Here is a 23,357-nt window from a genome sequence, read left to right as displayed (position 1 = left end):
AATGGTTAGGACTCTGCGCTTTCACTGCCGGGGCCCTGGGGTTCAACCCCTGGTTGGGAAACTGAGATCTTACAAGGCATGCAACAAGACAAAAAAAAAAAAGAATTCCAGGGGACCCTGGAACCCAGCTTCTGGGGTTCAAAGCTCAGTCTCTTATTAGCTGTGTGACCTTGGAGAAGTCACTTACCTTCTCTGAGTCCTGGCTTCACGTGGGGATACTTGTACCTACCTAATGAGGATTGGCAAACACTTATCCCTATGTGTTTGATAAACAGAAGTGTATCCCAAGGCACTTAAGGAAGTGAGGGAGCCAACTGTAGGCAATACTTTACAGGGGTGTGTGTCTGTCTGGTTTCCTGCCCAGACTGAGAGTAGCAGTCAGTGTCTGACACTGACTCAGGGAGTGTGTGCTAACGAAATGAACAAGAGAGCTAGATGTTTATCTGGGTGTGGTTTACCACTGCCTCAAACTGGTCACAAATTTAAATGTTGAGGACTAGAGGCTTGGTAGCTATATTACAGTGCGTCCATTTGATGGAATGTGGTAACATTAAATTAAAATTAAAATCACAGAAAACTATCTGATAGAGAAATGCTAACGATATATGGAGAAGTGACAGGGCCAGGATGAAAGCCCATGTGCAGGAAGAGTTCTTAACCTGGGGTCCATGGAACCCCCAAGGCACAGCAAATAGAATTCAGGAGTTCATAAACTTGGATGGGAAAAAATTACATCATTATTTTCACTTCCTTCGACTGTGAAAGACCAAAAACCACAGTCTTAGGTGCACTTATGACTTGTCACTCATAAGAACCACAGATATTTTTATCTCTCTTTATAGTTGTTACAGATAACCGGAAATATAGATTGCATTCATCTCTACCACAAAATTATGGAACTTATTGATTCTACTAATAAATCTTGTTATATAGAGCATATATTACTATATCATAAATTTATTTAAAATTTTTTGATAACTATATTGCAATGTAATTGAACCCTAGGTGTTATATTGTGTGTATTTAAAATATTATTCTAAGGAATGATTCATTTGAAATTATTGGAAGCTGTGTGTGAATGTTAATGAAATTTCTTGGGGGGAAGAGGACAAAGATGCTATTTGACTTTTTTTCTCTGTGCTTCTCCATATTTTCTGTTTTCCACAATGTGCATGAATTACTTTTCAAATTATAAAAGAGGTGTTTTATAAAATATCAATGAGGTCCCCCAACACTCAATGTTCTTTGGAGTCAGCCAGACCTGGGTTAGCATCCCAGCTCTGCCCCTCTCCAGCTGAGGAGCCCCTCTGCTGGGTGGGTCCCCTCCAGCCTCTGTTTCTTCATCTCAGTAATGGGGCCACACCTGCCTACCCACCTTCACTCTTCTCCTGGGGCGTGGGGTCCAGGGCCTGCCACCCCTCGTATCCCGGCTGCAAGTCAGGCCTGGTCATCCACGACTCCACCCAGCAGTGGAAGTTCCTGTTGGGGAAACAAAGCAGAACGTGGACCAGGACTCTCACGCAAACGTTCACAGTCACCTCCTGTGGGCTGTCCACACTCGCCTTGTCCTAAGCTGACCCCAGAACATCCCATCCCACACTTTGCTCTTCCTCTGGGGGCCCCAGTTGGGTGCTCCCAACTACACTGGGAGTCCTCAACCCCTCTCCCCAACTCCTTTCCCCTCTCAGTGGCTCTGCATGCCCAGCTGACTGGACCTCCTAATTTCTCGACTCTTCTTTCTTCTTTTTTTTTTTTTTTTTTGTTGTTGTTGTTGTTTTTTGTTTTGTTTTGTTTTGGTTTTTTTTGCGGTACGTGGGCCTCTTACTGTTGTGGCCTCTCCCGTTGCGGAGCACAGGCTCCGGACGCGCAGGCTCAGCGGCCATGGCTCACGGGCCCAGCCGCTCTGCGGCATGTGGGATCCTCCCGGACCGGGGCACAAACCCGTGTCCCCTGCATCGGCAGGCAGACTCCCAACCACTGCGCCACCAGGGAAGCCCCGACTCTTCCTTCTTTATCAGCTCACAGGCTCCGCCTGGATTCAGACCCCACCACCACCCACCTGGACCGCAGCCCCGCCCCCTGCTTCCGATCTGTCCCCCCGGTCATCAGCACACCCCTCTCCAGTCTGAAGCCTTTGGAATCAAGACCAGACCCCCAGCCTGGCAGTGCAGACCCCGGATGGTGTGTTCTCCCTGATGCCCTTTCATGCTCCCTGCATTGACTTTCCTTCCTCTTGGCCTTTGCTCCTGCTGTCCCCCTCCTGGAGCCTCTCCAAGGCCCGCTTCCTTTTGTCCAAATACTGTTCAACTTTTAAACCCAGTTCAAATGTGACTTCCTCTGAGAAATCGCCCCAAGTTTCCTCTCCAGGGGATCCTTCCCACTGAGCGCCCCCCTCACCAGATCATCTCGCTCTTGTCACTCTGGATCTCCCCAAACTCGTTGCGGAAGTACTCGATGAGCAGGTTGCTGTTCTGGTCGTGGGCCGAGTTATAGTTGGTCACGACGCGGGTGGGGACGCCGAGGCACCGCAGCACTGGGTCGGGGGACACAATGGAGAGAGCTTAGGGGATGAGCTGAGGCCCTAGACACATCTGCTCTGCTTGGCCTCCACGTGCCCATCTGTACCCCAGGGAGCACTGCACACTGGTAAGGGTGTGCCATCCCTTTGCCCGGACAATGGCACCCACCTCGTTGGTTGGCCCATGTCCACTCTTTCCCTTTCACATCACAGATAACAAAAGACTCTAAATGCAAATCTGACATTAACAGTCCTCTGCTAAACCCTCAATGGCTCCCCACAGCCCTCGAGGTCAAGGCCAGGCCTCCACCGCGGCCCTTACCCTGGAGGGTCTGGCCCCTGACCACCTCCTGCGCACTTTGCTCCAGCCACACTGGCCTCGCTGCTCCTCCAGCACTCCATGCTGCCAACAGCCCCAGGACATTGGCATATGCTGTACCCTGGGCCAGGAAGGCCACCCGGCCGGGTTTAGATCACCCCATCATTTGCATTCATAGCAAAACTGGCGATGCCTCATCGTTCTCAATATACAGGTGTGCGAGGGATTCTTTCATTTGTCCTCTGAGGGCAGTGAGCGAGCTGTCTTATTTTATATCCCCGGAGCCCAGCACAGGCCTGGCACAGGCTAATTTGTCAAATGGGATGAAGGAGTGGGTGAAGTAGAAAGAAAAGGAGGAAGGGAAGGAACGACAGAGATTCAGAGTGAGGAGTGGACAGCGGGGCAAGCAGAAGAGGGAACAAAGGTCAGGAGCCCTTCCGTTCCAGCCCCAGCTGCTTCAGGCTGTGTGGCCTGAGGCCAGTCCCTTCGCCTCTCTGGGCCTTGTTTCCTCCTCTCTAGCCCGGGCTTCAGGTGCACTGGGACTCCATCGTGGACCAGGAGGGCCTGCATTTGGGCCTCAGCACAGTTTACAGAGAGCCCAGAGTAACTGGGAAAGGGACTGGTGTTGGAATGATAGGTGACAAAGAGGCAGGATATCAAGTGGCATCTATAGACCACAGAGGAGGGACGAAGACCCCGGGCACGAATCCTGCCCAAATGGTGATGCTAGGTGCTCCTGACAGAGGGAATTATGGGTGTTTTTCCTCCTTCATTTTGTTATGTTACTTATTATGTAAAATGTAAAAGTAACATATTCTCAGGGTAAGGTAAAGAAAGTAGCATCTAAAAAAAGAAGTGCAACAGAAAGCCCTACTAAATACAATCTGTAGGACCTTTGGTTTACTTTTAGTTTTGATTGAGGCTGAGTCTCTGAGACGGGGGAGGGGCAGGGATGTGACCTTTGCCCTGTGCCCAACATCAACCAGGGCAAGAGCTTCCCCGATGGCCCTGGATTCTGGCCGGGAGACATGACGGCACTGGGAGGAGGAAGGAAGGAGCAGCTGTGACCCTTCACCTCTTGCCTGGTTCCTGTGCCCTTTAACTTGGGTAGAGTCTGGATGCTCTGCTGCCCGTGGCGAGGGCTGATGTCCCAACCCCAGGCCTTGCCCCACCATGTGACAGGTTTCAGAGTACAGACCTGAGGCTTGGGGAGACCTGTCGCCGCTGCCCAGGGAGCAAGGCTCCACTCCTGTCCCAGGGATGGTGTCCCGGGAGGCCCCATCATCACAGTCTAAGGCCAGGAGGCTGGCCTTAGAGGGGCGGGCCCACCTCGTTCCAAGCCTGGCTGTGCCGCTCACCAGCTGTGCAACCTTGGCCACGCCACTTCTCTTCTCTGAGCCTCCGTTTCCTCCTCTAAGAGGAGCTAATAATAGCAGCTTGTAATGATTCAGAGGGTAATGGGTATGGGCAGCCTGGCCGAACAGAAAAGTGTGTCACTGTGCCCATCACTGCAAACGTCCATCCGATCACTGTCATCCGACTTACGGACACAGAGAAAATGCCCCAAGATCCAGCTGAGGAATCCCAGCTGCCCCGGAAACCCACAAACCCCACCTAACTTGAACCAGAGACTGTACTAAGTGACATCTCCCCGGTTCCTAAGAGCTCCCTGGGACTTGGGTCAGTTACTGCTGTCTCCATTTTACACATGAGGAAACAGGCTTGGAGACACCAGTTCTCTTGCCCAAGTCCTCCCAGGGGCCAGAGGCAGAGCTGGAATTCAACCCGGGCAGTCCATCTCGAGTCCCTGGGTCGATCCACCATTCGGCTCCCTGCAGAAACCCCGTGACCACGGGGGTCAGACACCCCCTTATTTGACCAAATCTCCCTGGCTCCGTTACCCATCAGGCCTGGGAGAAGTCTGCAGGGACCCGGGCTCACAGAAGCCAAGGGCGGTTCCAGGCCCGCTCACATCCCGTGTGCCGCTCACCAGTGCAGGCCACAGCAGCAAAGACCCAGCACTGGCCATACTTGACGCGCTGGCAGCTGTCATTCTTCCAGCGACGCAGGATGTCCACGCTGCCGATCCAGAACATGGGGCTGATGCCATCCCTGTAGTTGTTGTCCCAGCGTCCCAGCAGCACACCCTGGTCATCATTGCAGTTGACCTGCAACCAGCGAGAGCATCAGAGGGACCAAGCCTGGGGAAAGGGTGACGGCTGCACTAGGGTGGGCATGAGTTCAGCACATGGTGAAAGGCAGGGAAGGGCGTTCCAGGTTGAAGGAATAGCAGGTGCAAAGATCCCAAGGTGTGACAGACTGGGAGGTTAGAGATGGTTGGCACTGGAGAGAGAAGCGGGAGGGAGGAGGTAGAGAGGGGTCAAGGTCGTGAGGGTGATGCTGGAGATGTGAATTTGTCCGTGGAGTGGAAGGGGAGTGACACGGCGTGACCTGAGTTTTACAAAGACCCCCTCTGGCCCCTGCCCAGATTGTGTCATTTGCCCCCAGACTCCCAGAACCTCGAGAATAAAATGCAGCCTCCTGACCGTGGCCCTGAGGCCTGCACCGTCTGGCCCTGCCCCCTCTGCAGCCCACCTGCATCCGACCCTCCTGCTTGTGCTCTGCTCCAGCCAAACCGGCCCCTCTTTTGCTACTCAAACCTGCCACAGCCGCCCCTCCTCAGGGAGCCTTTGCACAAGCTGTCCCCTCTGCCTGGGATGCTCTTATCTTCCCAGTTACTACGTCAACTCGGGACTCATCACCCAGGGAGGTCCCCCAGCCCCTTGCTGGCGTTAGGCCCTGTGTTCAGACACTGTCACACATCTGGCCCCTTTGGCGAGTGCATCGTAATTTATGACTGTGCACTCATGTGATACTGTGGTTCCGCCTGTCTCCTCCCACACACACCCTAGAACGGAAGCTCTATGAAGTTAGAGACCATTCATGTCTTACACCTGCTTTTCCCTGGTGCCTAGGATGTGGGTGGCACTTGACGAATACTTGCTGGATGGGTGAGTGAATGAATGAATGAATGGATTGCTTTGAGGGACCACATGGCATTACCCGCATTTGTACCTTGTCTCTCCAAATACAAGGTCTCCTAGCTGGGACTCACCCATCTCCTGGGTTCCCCCACCGTGCCCAGCGCGGGGCCTGGCCTCCATCATCACAGTAAGGGAGGGCCCCTGGGGCGGGCCTGCTACTCACTCACCATGGCGCTCACCACCCGGCCCACGTAGACTGGACTGCTGCGGCGGGAGCAGTCGCGGCCAGCGTTCCTCAGGAACTTGGGGTTCACGTCCAAGAGCATCAGGCAGATGTCCAGAATCCCATCTTCAAACTGTGTCAGAGGAAACAAGGGGAGGATGAGGGAGCTGAGAAGTCACCTCCTCTGGGAAGCCTGCCGTGAAGTCCAGCAGCTGTGGGACCCCTCTGCTGTCTCACACACCAGATCGGAGGCTCGGGCTGGGTCTGTCACATCTCTGTAGTGCCAGCTTTTCCTGGCCCAGGAAAGGTGGGGTGAGGTGGGACAATGACTGAGTGTGTGAGAAAGGGGGAGGGGGTGTGACTGCATCCAGGCTGGGGGGTCCTGGGAACGTGGAGTAGAGCCCAGAGTGAAAAGCCCAGCGTCCCTGGAGCTTCCCTCCCCTCCGACTCACCTCAGGCCCAGCCACTGCACTCCCCCACCACCACGTCTTCACTTCCCTCAAGCCTGACTCACCCTGCAGAGCTGATAAGCCTCCCCTCCTTCCCCATCCCATCGCCACACACCGTTCGGATTGGAACCAAAGTATAGACTGTAAAGAAGTAAATCTAATCTCATCACTCCTGTTTCCACTGCACCCAGAGTAAAATCTAGACTTTTCCCTGTGGCCTACAAGGCCCATTAAGATCTGTGTCCCATAGAGAACAAACGTATGGACACTAAGGAGGGGGAAAGTGGCAGGGGGGCGGAGGAAGGGAGGTGGTGGTGAGATGACTTGGGAGATTGGGATTGACATATATACACTAATGTGTATAAAATCGATAACTAATAAGAACCTGCTATATAAAAAATAAATAAAATTCAAAGAAAAACGATCTGTGTCCCACCCCATCTTTGACCTCATCTCTCACCGCTCTCACCCATACTCATTCTGCTCCGGGCTCACTGCCTCAGGACCTTTGTACTTGCTATTTCCTTTGCTTGGAATGCTCTTCCTGCCTCTCTCTGTGTGACGCACACCTTCTCATCCTTGCAACTCAGATGTTATGTTTTTCAAAATCTCTCCTTGTCACCTTCCATTGGACGACCCATCCGTCACATTCAAGGGCTCTCCTGTCTGCCCCCTGCTCCCCGTCTCTGTGGTCTTGTCCCAAACCAGGCCTTATCGCAGGTCTCCCTCCATGACACAGAATAGCCCTCCCTGGCTTGAACCATTCATTTTGTGGCTCCCTATTGCCATCTGCCTGACATTCAGGGCTGTTCACAACCTGAACACTGCTGACTTCTCCCACGTCATCTCCTGGGGCCCCTTCTCATATAAGTGCTCCCCAAACTGTAACATACTTCTTAGGTACAACATAAACTTTCCCACCTCTGAGCTTCGGCTAATGCTGTTCCTTTTGCTTGGAATACCAGGCACCCACCTCTTCCAAAGCTCAGCTCAAATTCTGCCTACTTCAGGAACTGCCTGATTCCCTTCCTTCCTTTAGGTCTTATCATCCTGGCTAGTGATGACTTCCGGAAGTTTGCAAGGCCATGTCCCACGGCCCCGCACAACCTGGACACAGACCAGCAACTCAGAAAATGAAAGGGAGGAGTTGGCTTTGTTCTGTCTCTCAGGGGAGAATACAGAGCCCTGGGAAATAAGAGCCAATTCATTTTTTGATGTGTTTTGTGCATTACAGTCATATCACCATTTTGTTTACATCCCGCAGAGGGCTACGGGGTTTCCGCAGCTATTCGGAGGCGGTTTTACGATTATTATCCCCAATATTCAGAAGAGGAAACTGAGGCCAGAGCCCCAGATCTCAGGGATCATCCTATGATCCCAGGGCGGGACTCTCTAGTCCTGAACATGGAGCCTGATCCAGGGGCTGCTAAGAGAAATCTCAAGGTGAACCCTACCCCAGGAGGCCAACACCCACTAATACACAAGGAGGTTGAAGGGCGAGGGGTGTGATGGTTCTTGCTTCATGAGTTTTCTCAGCAATATCTCAAGAATTTTTATGGGGTGCTGGATAGTAGAGGAAATAAGAGTATTGATTTGGAGAACAAGCCCAGGCTGGCCTGCTGAAAGAGAAGGAATCACATGGTACAGTGATGAGCCAACCAGCTGAGATCAGCCAAGCCCAGCCTAGACAGCCATGTCCTGGTTGGCCCATAGATTTATGAGAAATAACGAATGATTGTTTTTTCAAGCCTCCAAGTTTTGGACTTGTTTGTTAGTCAGCAGTAGCTAGCTGATACGACAGTGATTCTCAAAGTATCACTGGATCAATAGCATCAGCATCACCTGAGAACTTGTTAAAAATGCAAATTCTCAGCCCACAGCCAGACCTACTGTATCAGAAACTAGGGATGGGACCCAGGAACTTGTGTTTTAACCCATTTTTTTAGGTGATTCTGACATATATTCGAGTTTGTGAACCACTGATCTAGATAATGGTTTAAAGCCCCTCTCAGCACATGCCTAGCATATTGTAAGCTTTCTCCAGTGCTGCCCATTATTTTGATATATGGCCTTGAATGTTCCCCTTCTCCCTCATGGAGTACCTGCCAACCCCACAACTCTCAAAGGCCCTCCTATTCTTTCCCACTTTGAATCCAGAGCTGCTGCTCCCACAGTGGAAAGGGCCACCCTTTGCTGTGTGACCTCAGGCTTGGCCTGGGCCCTCTCTAAGCCTCTAGCCATTTCAGGGCCCTTGAATCTTTGACAGCATGGCGTGGGTGACTCAGACCTGCTCACACTTCTGACTTTGATTTTGACTGTCTCAGACCCAGGACCTAGCACACGGTGGGCCTAAGATGGCTGGGAGGGGCAGGGTGTGGCCTTACCTGCCCAAAATTCCAAGGTATGCCCTTGATGAACTTGGCTGAGCCCTGGTAGATGAAGCCCTGTTGGGTGAGGATGTACTCCCGCCGCTCCTCATCTGAGTCCAGGTACACAGCGTCCGCTGTGGGTGAAAAGGAAAGGGCCTCAACTCTAGGTCTGGCAAGGCCCAGGTTCCCCACAGACATGGCAGCCTGGGTGCCAACTCCCCAGGGCCAGGTCAGTTTCTCAGAGGCCTTTCTCTCTTTTAATCAGAAAAACTAGTCATTAATTAATAATCCCGTATCAGTGAGATAAGGTATTATCAGTGACAACAATGTCTGTCTTTTATCCAACACTTGCCATGTGCCAGGACCCATGATAAATGTATGACATATATTAACTTGTTTAATCTCTACAAAAGCCCCATGTGGAAGGGATCCTTGGAAGCCCCATTTTACAGATGGCAAAACTGAGGCTCAAGAATATATTACAGATGGGAAAACTGATGCCAAAATAAGAGACAGGCACACTCGCTGGGCCACGAGTCAGGAACCCCCTAGCTCTGAGTCTCCTTTGCTGTGTGACCCTGGGCAGGTCACTTCTTCTCCTGCCACCTGACTGTGTTCCCTAAGAGTAAAATGTGATCCCAGATCTGAAAGGTGCTTTGCAAGCTAAAGCCCTGAGCCAGTGCGAGGAAGAAGCATCATTCAGGTGGAGAGAAAGCTGAGAAAGTGTCACTGCAGCTCAGGGGAGGAGGGTCCTTGTCCAGCTTGGGGGGTCAGCTGGCATCTGAAGGTTGCCTGGATGACATTCTAAGCAGAGGACCAGAGAGAGCAGAGGTGCGCCTGCTGGAAGACGCAGGGCACTTAGTTGCCTGTGGCTAGCGACGACAGAAAAGGGCCTGGGGCGGTGGGGCCAGATGACAGGAAGGCAAAGGTTAGCCTGGCCTTTCTAATCCTCACTTCAAAGTGAAGAAATTGAGGCTGGGAAGGGGAATTCCAGAGCCATGGTATGACTTTGGTCGGCTCTGGGCATTTTTGCCTCCGTGGGCTCCTTCCTCCACAAAAAAATAAAAAAAACAAAAATATATTTTATGACTGCATTGGTATAATGATGAACATATTAATATTATATGTTAAAACACATTCTCTGGCCTGAACATTCATTTTGTTTCTTCTGATTTTAAAAGAAATTAACACATTTTCATGGGTCCCTAAAAGTATGGCGGGCCCAGGCAGCGTGCCTACTGAAATCAGCTTGGGGAAACATGTCCAGTGCCTGGGATGCAGCTGCCCGGCCCCTCAGACCCCTGGGCTCCTCTACAGTGACCAGCAACTTTACAGCTTGGAGGAAGCAAACGTGAAAGTGGCTGGGTGTCTTCTGCGTCCTGCCCTGTGGCTCTGAAGATTGCGCAATAAACATCAGCCTTCAGATAAATAAACTATGTGGCTGTAAATCAGTGGCAGCGCGGGAGGAAGAATTTAAAGAAGGCAAAGCCCACGGTACTTTCTCATCCAGTGAAGGTGTCAGCACATGTTGAAGTGTCCCCACCGCAGCCCAGGAAGCTGGGACTATGATGTCCCCGCTCAGGTCTCTAGCTGGTAAAGGTGGAGGCCTTGGGGCCGCTAGATCCCGACCCCGACCATGTTGGAGCTCAGGGACGGGAGGCCCCCAGGTCACGGGCAGATCCCCCCTCCCCCCAGAGGGAGAGCAGTTTCCTCCCCTAGTGTGCCCACCCCCACTGAGCCCAACTTCCTGCCTCCGCATCACCAGTTCCCGGCCTAGGATGTGGGTCCCTTTAGTCACTGTGCTGCTTGGCTGACTGTCAGCCCAACTCTCCGGGCAGGGAGGAGGCCAGGACACAGGAAGGGGACATCCCCCAGACCCTCACTCCCCGTTCCCTGAACTCTGAAACCCCACGGTGTTGGGGTCGGGGAGGGGCACTGCCACGTTCCTGCCCTGCGGGCAGGGTTGCCAACTAGCTGTAAGTTCACATTGACTAAAATCAAAATGAGTGGACAGTGGGTCCAGCAAGGCCACTTCTGTCCTGAGAAACCATTCCGTGTGGCCACAGGGCATGTGATCAAGGGTGTTCCTCCCTCTGATAAGCCACAGGGGATCAACTCATGCCTGTGGGTGGGAGCCAGACTAATGAACCATCCAGCCGGCAAGACCCAGGGCACTCCCAGCTCTTAAAAAGGATGAACAGATGTCTGCAGACTGATACGGAAAGAGCCTCAAGATGTACAGGAGAGGTAGAAAAAAACCAACCCAAGTTGTAGGCTGATGTATATGGTAAGATTCTTTTATGTTTAAGAAAGACAGGGAAACCCATAATGCAGTGAGGTCTTGTACAACATGATGAATGTAATTAACACTGCTGTATGTTACATATGAAAGTTCTTAAGAGAATAAATCCTAAAAGTTCTCAACACAAGGAAAAAATTTTTTCTATTTCTTTAATTTTGTATCTATATGAGATGATGGATGTTCATTAAACTTGTGATAATCATTTCACGATGTACATAAGTCATCGTGTACAGTCATCATGCTGTACACCTTAAGCTTATACAGTGCTGTATGTCAATTATATCTCAATGAAACTGGAAGGAAGAAAAAACACAGTGACTTCTCCAGGCACATACATTGGAATCTAAGGAGATAACCCCCCCAAAGACATCTAATAATGGTGTTTCCCAAGGAAGAGAGTCAAGGGGGGGCTTGTCTCTCTGTAGTGCTTGAAGCTTTTATAGAGAGGGTGTTCTCATGTCTTACTGTTATAATTAGAAATAAAAGCAAAAGTATGTAAAAGAGAAAATAAAAAAATCTTTCTGTTCAAATAAAATGCCCCAAAATGGAGAAAAAAGAAAGAAAGAAAGAAAGCAGTGGCCTAGTAAGAAGCTGGTTGTCTTGATGCTGGAGAGGACAGGATTTCTGCCCTGGGCCCGGGCTTTGAGGAGGGACAGCCCATTCCCAGGCTGGGCCCGCCCACAAGGCCCCTCTCTCTGCTGGGCTCCGTAGGAGCAGGAAGGAAAGAGAGCCCACTGTCTTGTAAGTCACATGCGGAAACTGAGGCCTGGGAAGGCCTGTGGCGCGCCCCTGTCTCCTCCCATCTGCTCGAGACAGACTCAGCCCTCTCCCTGACTCTCTAGTTTTGTCCAGCATCACCCACTTGCTTCTTGAAGGACCTGCCTAAAACCACTTATCTCTGAGCCTCAGTTTACCGTCTGTAAAACGAGGATGCTAACCTCTCCCCCCGGGGATTGCTGAGAGCCATCACTGAAAGAGTGTATAAGGAGGCACTTAGGTGACCAAACTGCTCCTGCCTACCTCTCCTGGGTACCCCGCCCCTCCACCTCCCTGTTTCCCTTCCCCAAGCCAGTCTGGTGGGATTTAAAACAGAGCCCCACGAAACAGAACCAGGCGTAAAGCCGTGGCCCTGGGCATCCATTGGGCAGCCCTTTCCTGAACTGGGCTCCTGAACCCAGGCCACCTCCAGGCCCAGCTCACAGTGCCAGGGCCTCAGACACAGGGTGAGATCCCTTCGTAGCTGTGTAGGCTGGAGCAAGTCATTTTGCTTCCGCGAGCCTGTCTCCTCCTCTGTAAATGGGAATAATGAGTTCCGACATCACAAGGTCTTTGGGAGGCTGGAGCACGGAACTATACAGAGTAGGCCTCACTCAATTCAATTGGATGTCTCTTCCACCCCATCCCCCCACCCTCAGTGGTTCCCACGGGTGGGTCCAGCCCTGCCCATCTCCACACCCTGCCCCGCGGATGAAGCGCAGCTCACCTGGGCACCAGGCATTGAAGAGCAGGGTGAAGTGACCCAGCACGAAGCTGGAGCCCTGGTAGCCAGTGGAGGCCTCCAGGCTGAGGCGGTACAGGCCAATGGGGGAGCTGGCTGGGGTGCGGAGCTGCAGCGAGAGGGCACTGTCCTGCTGGTCCACCACTGTGGCCACCCAGGCACCCTCCTCCACAGCATCGGACAGCCCGAAGCGGGCCTTGGTCCCGGCATCCTCACTGGGGGCTGGGCCTGCAGAGGGAGAAAGCAGGGACCGTGAGCCAGGGGTGGTGAGGGGGGGTGAGCGCCAGGGCTGGCAGGAGCAGAGCACATGTCTGGGGTCCCCTGGGCCTGGGTTTGAGGCCTAGTTCTGTCACTAACCATTGAGGGAACTTTGGGGACAGGTTTCATCTCTCTGAGCCTCAGCTTCTTCATCTGTAAAATGGGGATTAGACCCCAAAATGTGCAGGATGGTTTTGCGGGGATATGTGAAAATGTGCAGGCACACAGCACGTCCTCAATCTCCTAGGAGGCTCCTCCTGGGAGAGGGGACAGTGTGGCCTAGGACAGGGTCACAGTCACACTGTTCTGGACTGGCGTGACTTTGGGGAAGACCATTCTCTTCTCTGGGCTCAGTTTGCCCATCTATAACATGGACAGGAATTAGGCAAGATACCCCCCGAAGGTCCTCCTCTCCTGCCTAAATCCTTTAACTTTCAGAAAAAGAAGCCGAGACTCTGAGTAGAATGGGACCTTGGTCCTCTGATGTCCCCAGTGGGGCCTTTCTGAAAGCCTGCTTGCTCTTGGCTCGCAGAGGGTGCTGGCCAATGCAGGTCTAGGTGTCTATCTCCCAAGGGCCCCTCCAACTTTTTGCCTCTGTATCTCCATAGGCAGCCACGAAGAGCCAGAACTACCCCTCACCTCCCTACAGCCTTTTACACTTTACAAAGCACCTTGGCACTTCCTGCTTCTCCCAAGATCCCTTGTACAGGAGGGAAAACTGAGGCTCAGAGAGAAGGGCTCTCCCAAGAACATCCCAGGGGTCTGCAGCAAAGCTAACATCTGAGCCCACATCTCTAGGCCCTGGGCTGCCCGCAAGGTGCCTCTCATTCCCAAAAGGGATGCTCCCTAGTGGGGGGGGTTTCAGGTCTCAGTGTGGTGAGAGCCTGTCTTGAACTGGCTCTTTTTCAGTTGGAGGGCAGGGCCTAGCCCATGCAGGCAGGTCTGAGTCATGGGGAGGGTGAGGGGTGCTGGTCACTCTTTCTGGACTTGGGCGGCAGAGAGAAGAAACAAAACCTCCTCTGCCTGGTTGGGCGGCTGCTCGGGAGGGTTTCTGTTTATTCTTGCATCTCCCTCCCTGCAGCTCTGCCCCCCTCACTACTGACAATATGGGGCCCTGCTCACTGAGGGGCTACCTGCCAGCCCCACCCACTCCCAGGCCCAAATATAACTATGAACTAACTGGCATGACACAGGCCTCTGGGGCCCTGTCTGAGTGCCAGGAGCCAGCTGTAAGCCTTTAAATGCTCCCTGTCTTCCAGAGCCAGTATTTAGGGGAGAAGTTGGGCAGCACTGGGGCCCGAGAGCCAGCCTAGGTCTGGTTCCACTATTTAGACCCTGAGTGCTGTGTGACCTGGGCTAAGTCACCAGGCCTCTCTGATCTGTGATTTTCTCATCAAAGAAGAAAACAGGCTTAGACTACACGCCTGGAAATTTTCGACTCCAGGTCTGAAACTGGCTCTGTGACCTTGGACAAGCTATTTAGCTTCTCTGTGCCTCAGTTTCCTTACCTGTAAAATGGGGTCAATTGCAATACCTCCTCATAAGGTCATTGTGAGGCTCAAAGAAGGTGATGCTTGTTAAGCACATTGCAAGGTGCCTGGCACATAGCAAGTGCTCAATAAATGATAGTTATTATTTATTATTGTCACTACCACCTTCTAATGCTGTTTAGAAGAATCAGTGAGAGTTTAAAGTAGTGACTAGCACATAGTAATTATGCAGTAAATATGAACTACCCCCAGAGTCATCCAAAGAGATCATATTACAAATCAGAATTCTCAGAGACTGGAGTGGAATGTGGTAATTGTCTAGCTCAATTGAATCACTTCACAGATACAGAAACTGAGACCGAAAGGGGTAAAGTTGGGGTGACTATACGTCCCAGTTTTCCCAGGATAGTTTCATTTTATGCCTGTGGTCCCAGCATAATTCTTTTTTTTTTTTTAACATCTTTATTGGAGTATAATTGCTTTACAATGGTGTGTTAGTTTCTGCTTTATAACAAAATGAATCAGTTATACTTATACATATGTTCCCATGTCTCTTCCCTCTTGCATCTCCATCCCTCCCACCCTCCTTATCCTACCCCTCCAGGAGGTCACAAAGCACAGAGCTGACCTCCCTGTGCTATGTGGCTGCCTCCCAGTAGCTATCTACCTTACGTTTGGTAGTGTATATATGTCCATGCCTCTCTCTCGCTTTGTCACAGCTTACCCCTCCCCCTCCCCATATCCTCAAGTCCATTCTCTAGTAGGTCTGTGTCTTTATTCCTGTCTTACCCCTAGGTTCTTCATGACTTTTTTTTTTCTTAAATTCCATATATATGTGTTAGCATACGGTATTTGTCCTTCTCTTTCTGACTTACTTCACTCTGTATGACAGACTCTAGGTCTATCCACCTCATTACAAATAGCTCAATTTCATTTCTTTTTATGGCTGAGTAATATTCCATTGTATATATGTGCCACATCTTCTTTATCCATTCATCCGATGTTGGACACTTAGGTTGTTTCCATCTCCGGGCTATTGTAAATAGTGCTGCAATGAACATTTTGGTACATGACTCTTTTTGAATTATGGTTTTCTCAGGGTATATGCCCAATAGTGGGATTGCTGGGTCATATGGTAGTTCTATTTGTAGTTTTTTAAGGAAACTCCATACTGTTCTCCATAGTGGCTGTACCAATTCACATTCCCACCAGCAGTGCAAAAGTGTTCCCTTTTCTCCACACCCTCTCCAGCATTTATTGTTTCTAGATTTTTTGCTGATGGCCATTCTGACTGGTGTGAGATGATATCTCATTGTAGTTTTGATTTGCATTTCTCTAATGATTAATGATGTTGAGCATTCTTTCATGTGTTTGTTGGCAGTCTGTATATCTTCTTTGGAGAAATGTCTATTTAGGTCTTCTGCCCATTTTTGGATTGGGTTGTTTGTTTTTTTGTTATTGAGCTGCATGAGCTGCTTATAAATTTTGGAGATTAATCCTTTGTCAGTTGCTTCATTTGCAAATATTTTCTCCCATTCTGAGGGTTGTCTTTTGGTCTTGTTTATGGTTTCCTTTGCTGTGCAAAAGCTTTGAAGTTTCATTAGGTCCCATTTGTTTATCCAGCATAATTCTTAATGGCACCGCTTTCATTCTCAGAAAAGACTCTGTTTGGATGATCAATGATCTGGTCTCCATGGTAACGGCCTGGGCCAGGTACCATAGCCACCATCACTATTGATACACCACCCTCAGGGACAGGCCAGGAAACACATTTCCCTTTCTCTCTGTCCCGCGGCAACCGTGTACATACACGCACTTACACACCCCTTTCTTCTGAGGGGTCCTGGTGGATGGGATGCGGGCGGGCTGCCCCCCGGCCCCACTGCTGCTCACATAAACTGGCTTAGAAAACTCCTTGGCTGCGGTTCCACATGGTACTCTTTGTGGGGCTAGAGGCGCTACAGAGACTCCCCTGGGTAAATGGCCCTGGAGACCTGAGGGGTCCTGGCCACTACCCCGACCACGGCAGTGAGGGCCTGGGTGGGGTGGATGAGGGGAACCTTCCAGAGTCAAGCCTTCTATTAGCTGCAGAAGGCTTCTTTTCACTGCTTCAGGATGACCTCACTCTCACCCGACCCACTTTCCCAACCCTGGCCCACCTTGGGGGGGAAGCAGGGCTTTATTCCTTAACAAGGGTGGTGCTTGTCTGCTGTGGTCTGTACCCCACAGCAGAGTCTGTCCGGCCTCGAATTGTCAGGGTGAAATGCATGGCATCTGGGCATGGGTGGGGTCAGGTCACACACCCCCTTTGCTGAATGACCTTCGCCAGCTCTCTCCCCTCTCTGGGCCTCAGTTTCCCTGAAGAGGTAGGACAGGCTGATCATAAGCTAGAATGTTCCAACACTAGGGCAGGGTGCCCAGGCCAGGCCCAGGGTCGGGGGCTGACCAAAGCCAGGCCTCAAGGCAGAAGGCCCCGCTTCCTGGTATTGTTTCTCAGCTTCCCCAGCCCACAGGAGGGTCTTGGTAGCTCAGACAGGGAGGCCGAGTGCACCCAGAGATACAGTGCCTTCTGTGGCTGCCCCGGGGGCTGTGGACGTTACCAAGGCAGGTTGGCTATGATTTGAGATAAGTTGGCAGAGACTGGAGAACAGAGATTAGCTGCTGGGGTAAGAAGGTCAGCTGCCTGCCTCCCCCGTGGCCCCAACCCTGAACTTGGGGCCTCGTGACCTCGTGTCAGGCTACCTAGACAAATGGAGAAGAAGGAGAAAGAAATTCGGACACCTTGAAAGTGAAAGAAGGAATAAGAGATGGGAAATACCCAAGTTGGCAGTTCATCGACCATCCATTTCACAGAGGAATAAACTGAGGCCGGCAGGCACTTGTGGTGAACAAGTAAATGTCCCTGCTCTCAGATCACATCAATGAAAAGCCTCAACTCTGGGGTCAGGGTTTCAATCCTGCTGTGTCCCTAACTTACTGTGTGACCTGGGCAAGTAACTTGACCTTTCTGAGCGTCAGAGTTCTCATCTGTAAAATGGGTGTTAGTTATGCTTCCAGAACAGAAGGATTCAGGATGAGTATGCATACAGCATAGATGTGATTTTCATCAAGCCAAGCCTGACACTTCTCAGGGCACCACACCCAGCCCTTAACTGCCATGGATTCAGCCTTCCACTTTACAGAGGGGGAAACTGAGGCTGGAAAGATCAGAGACTTGCAGGAGGCCCCTCAGATTTATTGGAAGAACCCCAAGGATGCTGGGTATGTGTGTGTGTGGGGGGGTGCCCTGGCTAGTAGGTGTGTTCCTGCCAGAAGGGAAGGGGGAGGAAGGAAAGGGATGAAGGGGATATCCGTGGCCGGTCTGCAGGCACTGTGATAAGCTTTATCAAACGGCCTCCCAGGTAGTACGGGCCTCAGCCTGCTTGCTCTCTGGCCTCAGAGACCTCAGGAAGAGCTAGAGCTCACCTTTCCCACACTTGGGCCAGAGTCCCAGCCAGGCAGCCCCTCTCTGACCTCAAGGGAGTGGTTCCCATCAGAAGCCAAACCCAGGGATTTGGCATTTAAGGCCACTTTCCTGGGAATAGCAAAGAAGACTGGACACTGGGCATCTGGGGATGGGGTGGTTGGGGCCTCAATGTCCCTTCATCCATCACTGGAGTCCCTGGAGCAAGACCAGCAAACAGCTGCTAACATCTGCAGAGCACTCCCTCATGTCGGGCCCCTCTCACCTAACTACCTTCCACCAGAAGTGCTTTACCTCAGAGAGGCTAAGCAACTTGCCCAGGGCCACACAGCGGGTAGGCAGTCTGGTCCACACCAGAACCCAGGTCTGTCTGTCCAGCTCCTGAGCCTGAGGCAGCCTCCCAAGGCTTAGAGAAAGAACCAGGGGAACATAAAACTGCCCACTCAGAGGGCTGGAGCAGCTGGGGTTCTCTCCACCAACCAGACCCTCTTTGGGCCTGATCCCAGAGGCTTCATCAGGTTGCGTGGGTTTGCGGGGGTGGCTGTTGATAAGAATTGGGAAGTTGTTCTCATGTGGGAAAAGGCAGGCAGGACCTTGATGGACCCGTGTGGCGGCAAACCTACCCCTCAACCCTGGTGACAACAGGTTGTCAGGAACCCAGGCGTCCAGAAGCACAGACTTATCTACAAGACTGAGGGCCTGCGGAGACATCTCTGCACTCTCTGGCCTCAGTTCCCTCATCTGTAAAATGGGTTATGACTGCTGGGAATTTCTCAGGGGGCGAAGAGGAACGGCGTCACCTGTCCCATGGTCTGTCAGGGGACAACGAAACCACAGAACAGGGAGGTGCGGGCGTGGGACTCACCAGTCACGGCACAGAAGGTGAGGCTGTCCACGCCGGCCTCGTAGTTTCGGCCCTCGAAGTGCAGCGTCAGCCAGAAGGGCTGGCCCCGTCGCACCACCAGCTTCTCCCTGCACAGGTCAGCCGTGTGGTGGTCACGGCCATTGGCCTCCAGCTCCAGGTCACATCTCTCCAGAACAAGATCTGTGGAGACAGATCTTGAGCCGTGGTTCCATCCCTCAGCCAGCTGTGAGCCCTGAGCTCCCTGGACGTGAGGGGTTCAGGGCGCCCCCCGGGAGCCAGCCTTCCCAATCCCCACCCGCCCTGTCCCCCAGGGGCTAACTGGGCCTGAATCTCCCCAACTCTTTTTTTTTGGCCATGCTGCGCGGCTTGTAGGATCTTAGTTCCCAGACCAGGGATTGAACCTGGGCCCACTGCAGTGGAAGCCCGGAGTCCTAACCACTGGACCGATGGGGAATTCCCTCCCCAGCTCTTAATCACAGGTTGCGCGCACTGCGGCAAGTGGGAAAGGCTTTGCACCTCCCAGCCGTGGGCCCTCAGGCAACTCAGCTTTTCTGGGCCTCACTTTTCCCCATGTGTCCACAGGTGGGGACAGCAGGACCCACCTAACAGGGCTGTGGTGAGCCATTTAGCCCGGTGCCTGGCTCATAATAAATGCCTACTAAACACGAGCTAGTCTATTGTGATTGGAGGGCTCTTTTGGTAAAAAGGGGGGTGGTATTCGGTATCGATTAATTACACAGGCTTTGCCTTTTAGGTTCAATTTCCAATTTCCAGAAAATACAGAGGACTGAGGAAGATGTAAACACAGAACCAGGAAGCAGTCAACAGAATTCATACTCTGGGAAACTATAGGTAAAGTATTCGGTTTCTTTAACCAATAAATTACAAAAAAAAAAAGAAAAGAAAGAAAAGACAAGAAAAAAAAGTTGAAGGGATAACCTATAGACTAAGAGAAACCTAAAACACATTACAACCCACTGTGCTGTGTGACGCTTATTTGGATTTTGATTTTAAAAACTATTTATTACGTGCATGAGGCAATTAGAAATTTGAATACTGATGCATAATGGTGATATTAAGGAATTTTTAATTTGTTTATGTCTAAAAAGGAGTCCTTATTCTTTGGAGAGATATATTGAAATATTTATGGATGAAATGATGTGATGCCTGGGATTTGTTTCCAAATAATGGGTTGTGGGGTGTGAGGGCAGGAGGAAACAGTAGCCATAAGTTGGTGGTAGTTGGGACCAGGTGACGAGAACATAGGCATTTATTCTACTGTTCTCTCTACTTTTATGTATGTTCAATATTCTCCATAATATAAATTTTTTTCAATGACAGAGGTTTTGGAGTCTTCTGGACCTGAGTTTCAGTTCTGCTGTGCCGCTGTGTGATCCTGGGGAAGGTGTCTCTTCTTCTCTGTGCCTCCTTTTCTGAAGCGTCAAAGGGCTGCTGTGAGGTCTAGCAGAGGACACCCTTTCCCCAGGGCCGAGCCCAGGGCAAAAGTTTGATATGTGAAAGTTCTCTTTTCCCATATTTTCAGAGGGAGCTGAAGACCAGGGGAGGGATTGGGGTGATGGGAGAGTGAGGGTCAAATCTCAAAAACCTTGGCAAGTTCAATTTGACCTAATCAAGGTCAAGATTAGGGGGACCGTAGGGTGAGAGGAGTGGGCAAGGGAGATGCTCAGAATTATGGGGCCCTTAAGAGTATGTGGTCCCACTGAGGCCCAGGGGCAGGGATTTGCCAAAGTCACCCAGCAAGTGGGTCCTTCCACAGGGACATACATGCAGGTCTCCTCCCTTCCGCCATGGAATATCCCCCAAATGAGGCGCAAATTGCCCAGTAACTGCCGAGGGCTTTGACACGGATTATCTCCACTTAAACCTCACAACTACCCACCTACACAGCTACTACCACTACCTTCACTTTGTAGACAGAGACATTACATGGCCCCAGGTCTCACGGCAAGCACAAGCTGAAGCTTTGGGGTTTGAATCCAGGGCTGTAGATTCGGGAGCCCGCACTGGTAACAACCTCACTCACAGGTCAGGATTTGTTGTCCATCCCCCTGACCCCCTCCACCCCTCCCATCCCCCGCCCACGTCCCGTGTTGTTTCAAGCCTAGGAGGAGACCTGGGGAAAGTTGAGGCCCCTGCAATCACAGCAAGAGACCTCCGCTAGCCACAGGGAAGAACTTCCTGCTGGCCTGCTGGGGTGAAGAAACACTGTTTTGGGAAACTTCAACTCCAGAGAGCTTAAGCAAGAAAGAGGCCACTGTTGTCCCCCTAGGAGACCTTAGGGAGATGGTCAGTCCCTGGTCTGGGGCAGATGCAGTGCTTTCTCACTCTATTGTCTGAAGAAAGATTTCCAGAAATCATGCCCAGCTCTAGAGGTGCAGAAACACTGGGGTCTAGGATCTTAGGATTTCTGCACTGAGAAAGGACCCGAGGTCTTCCAGGCCACCGGGACCCCTGTAGGAAGTGGCCACTCTGGCAATGGGGCAGGGGGCTCATCATAATTGGCATCTCCAGAGTCCCCCAGGTCTACTGAACCCCACTCTTGGGGACAGGGTGGGAAACTGCATGGGGCACAAGTGGCCGCCTAGGTGACGCGTCACAGCCAGCCCTGAGCTGGCTTTCGATCACATGTGTTGGGGAGCCGGGTCCCAGAGAGGGACAAAGGTGGCCCGAGATCACACAGCAGGTCGGGCACGTCTGTGGTTCCTCCTGCTTGTTCCAGCTCCACGCGCCCCGGGTCCCTCTCCATGTTCGCTCTGCCCACCCGCCTTCCTGGGGGCTGCGGTGGTGCAGAGGCCACATCCAAATGGACTTGGCCCGAGAGTCAGCCAGGATGCCGAGTCCAGCAGCATGAGTACCGGCGCATCTCCCATCGTAGAAATCCCCCTCTGAAATGGTAGCCCTGCCCGTGTGTGTGTGCGTGTGTAGGAAATGAATTGAGCTCCTTCTCCAGTCCTTTCACAGATGTACCGAGGACTGGCATTACTGTCCATGTTTTACAGGAGGGGAAACTGAGACTCAACCAGTGGACAAGGACCAGGGTTGCAGAACTTGAGGGCAGGGAGGGACCTAGGAAAGCAAGTCTGCTCTCAGGCCTCTCCCCCATAGGAAGCTGGGAGCTCCTCTCTGGCCCCCGAGGCCAAGGAGACAGCCAGGCTTGGGTTACACACCACCACGGACTAACCAAAACTCAGTACTTGAGTCCAGGCCAGCACCCTCTGTACAGCTTCACGCCTGGCATGCAGCAGGGAGCCAGCTCCCACTAACTGACGGAGGACAAGTGACAATGGTCTGCTAACACAGTACTTTACCGCTCGTAACATGCCTTCGTGTGTTCCACTGCCTCATCTGATCCAGGAAGGCAGAGGTTAATGACTATGCCCTGGGGATGGGGAAGCTGAGGCCCCAAGCAGAGCCAGGACTGGGAGCCCGGCACCTCTCACCCAGCCCAGCCCACCTGGTGCGCTCCAAATCGGGGACTTAGGGATTGAGCCCAGCCCGGTCCTGACCCCCACTGCACCGGTGGGACCACAGGGACCAGGTAAGGATGGCTGGACCCGGGGCCCCTGAGCGGTCGCAGCGGCGCTGACCCTGATACTGCACTGACCCTGATACTCACCCTCGGCCATGGTCGGGTGGTGGCTGTGCTCTTCAGACCCGTGGCAGGACTCTCCAAGTGCAGACCACTAGCGACGGGCAATGCAGAGGCTGAGACCGACGGTGAACTTATAGCCCGCTTAGGGGCGGGCTAGGGGCGGGGCCTCGCGGGAAGGCGGGGACCTGGCGGGGAGGCGGTGTCCTGTCTGGGTCCACGCTCCTCTCCACCAGCCGCCTGGGCCGCAGCCGGGGGTCAGGAGACGAGGGAGGAAGTGAAGGTTGGGCAAGGGCGCCCCCTGGGGAAACAGAGCAGGGCTGGGACGGCAGCCACGGGGACACACAGACCAGGACACCCAGACACACCTGGATACATAGAGTCAGATCTTGGGTAACTGAGACCCCTGGATACAGAAACACACACACAGATACAGACACACAATTGCACCAGGACACACAGGCATACTTGGATACACAGACATGGACCCGCAGTCAGGTCAGACCTGGGATCAAGAAGACACATACACCGTCAGATAAAGATACATATGGAGCAGACAGACACACAATCAGGGACGTAGGGTTGTGGACGCACAGAGACACAGACACACTGTGACAGATACGACAAATAAACCTGGACACACAGACACGGTGACGTAGACAGAAAATCAGATTAAAATCAGAGACACGCCTGTACGTAGCCACAGCCAGACACACACGGACAGGTACCAACCAAGAACTACACACAAATAAGCAGGTGTCCGGATGCACCCAGCTCATAGACACACAGACCACACACCACCAGAGGTGGACACAAAATCAGATTGGGGCACTTACAGACATACAAAGGTGCAGATACTGGGAGACGGACACACAGACAGACATGGCCTCATGTACAAACATGCAGACACACCCACAAAGACAGACACAACACACCTGTCTCTGTCGCAAAATCCAGAGACATCCCTCTATCTCATCCATCCCTCTATCCATCTAATTGTCCATCCATC

At 52.1% G+C, this 23,357-nt stretch overlaps 1 protein-coding gene across 1 annotated transcript in view; it reads right to left on the bottom strand.

Moving 5' to 3' along the window:
* The window catches only part of TGM2 (transglutaminase 2), a 33,395-nt gene extending 10,909 nt beyond the window's left edge, over window positions 1–22,486 (bottom strand). The window contains exons 1-8 of the mRNA XM_029221211.1: window positions 22,376–22,486; window positions 18,739–18,918; window positions 12,648–12,890; window positions 8,878–8,996; window positions 6,049–6,177; window positions 4,828–5,005; window positions 2,398–2,533; window positions 1,376–1,479 (exon numbers count right to left, since the gene is read on the bottom strand). Of these exons, the coding sequence (XP_029077044.1) occupies window positions 1,376–1,479; window positions 2,398–2,533; window positions 4,828–5,005; window positions 6,049–6,177; window positions 8,878–8,996; window positions 12,648–12,890; window positions 18,739–18,918; window positions 22,376–22,385 (1,099 nt within the window). The 5' untranslated portion in view covers window positions 22,386–22,486. The remainder of the gene's footprint in view (window positions 1–1,375; window positions 1,480–2,397; window positions 2,534–4,827; window positions 5,006–6,048; window positions 6,178–8,877; window positions 8,997–12,647; window positions 12,891–18,738; window positions 18,919–22,375) is intronic.
* Between the last annotated feature and the right edge of the window lie 871 nt (window positions 22,487–23,357).

This window comes from Monodon monoceros, unplaced genomic scaffold (genome assembly GCF_005190385.1).
Source record: "Monodon monoceros isolate NGI ecotype Baffin Bay Population unplaced genomic scaffold, NGI_Narwhal_1 Super_Scaffold_13, whole genome shotgun sequence".
Classification (NCBI taxonomy): Eukaryota; Metazoa; Chordata; class Mammalia; order Artiodactyla; family Monodontidae; genus Monodon; species Monodon monoceros.
Note: the sequence above shows the minus strand (reverse complement) of the source record. Positions and strands in the feature narration are given on the sequence as shown.